The 667-nt window shown below is 51.7% G+C and overlaps 1 protein-coding gene across 1 annotated transcript; it reads left to right on the top strand.

Moving 5' to 3' along the window:
• Nucleotides 1-3: 3 nt before the first annotated feature.
• On the top strand, nt 4-661 carry LOC107735184 (C3a anaphylatoxin chemotactic receptor-like; the record flags this gene model as incomplete). The annotated part of the gene is made up of 1 exon (XM_016546953.1): nt 4-661. A coding segment is annotated over one exon (471 nt), but the record flags the coding sequence as incomplete, so codon positions are not given.
• Between the last annotated feature and the right edge of the window lie 6 nt (nt 662-667).

The raw sequence follows: 667 nt of genomic DNA on the forward strand, positions 1-667 counted from the left end.
TTGGAGACCGTGGCGGGATTCTTGCTACCTTTGGTGATATTCTTGTCGTGCAATATCGCCGTGATATTTTGCGCAAAGAAAGCCGAGAGCACAATGTCTTCCCCAACCTCGCCATCCGGACCGGGTTACACAACCCACCGTCTGACCCGTCTCTATCGTGTACTCTTCCTCACCATGCTCCTCTTCCTCACCTGCTGGGTGCCTTACTTCACCTGCCGCTTTCTAAGGGCCTTTTCTCACGATCGGCCCGACTGGAAGAAGGTCAAAGAAGGAGCGATCGGCGCGGCGTACGTGGCGCTGTTTCTGGTTTACATAAAAAGCGCGCTCAACCCCGTCTTGTACGTGTTCGCGGCTCGCGGACTCGGCCGCACGGTTCGCGCCTCACTGGTCTCGACGATCGAGCGCGTCTTCAACGAGGAGCTGTCGGAGTCTTTGCGACGAAAGTCGTTGCGAAGAAGAGACTCTGAGTTTTAGGATCTGAGATCGAGATTCCAGACAAATGAAGAACACTGACTACAAGCAGAAAACACGCACAGCATCTCGAGAGATCGACTGAGGCTTCAAGTTTTAATCTTGGATTTAATTGTGATGCATTGCATTTAAGGAACTTAACTTAACCCCTAATGCAAGGCTTTCCTTCCTGTGACTAAAGGCTGGTCATTTCAGG

The sequence above is a fragment of the Sinocyclocheilus rhinocerous genome, unplaced genomic scaffold, assembly GCF_001515625.1.
Source record: "Sinocyclocheilus rhinocerous isolate Xijiao unplaced genomic scaffold, SAMN03320098_v1.1 C35855378, whole genome shotgun sequence".
Classification (NCBI taxonomy): Eukaryota; Metazoa; Chordata; class Actinopteri; order Cypriniformes; family Cyprinidae; genus Sinocyclocheilus; species Sinocyclocheilus rhinocerous.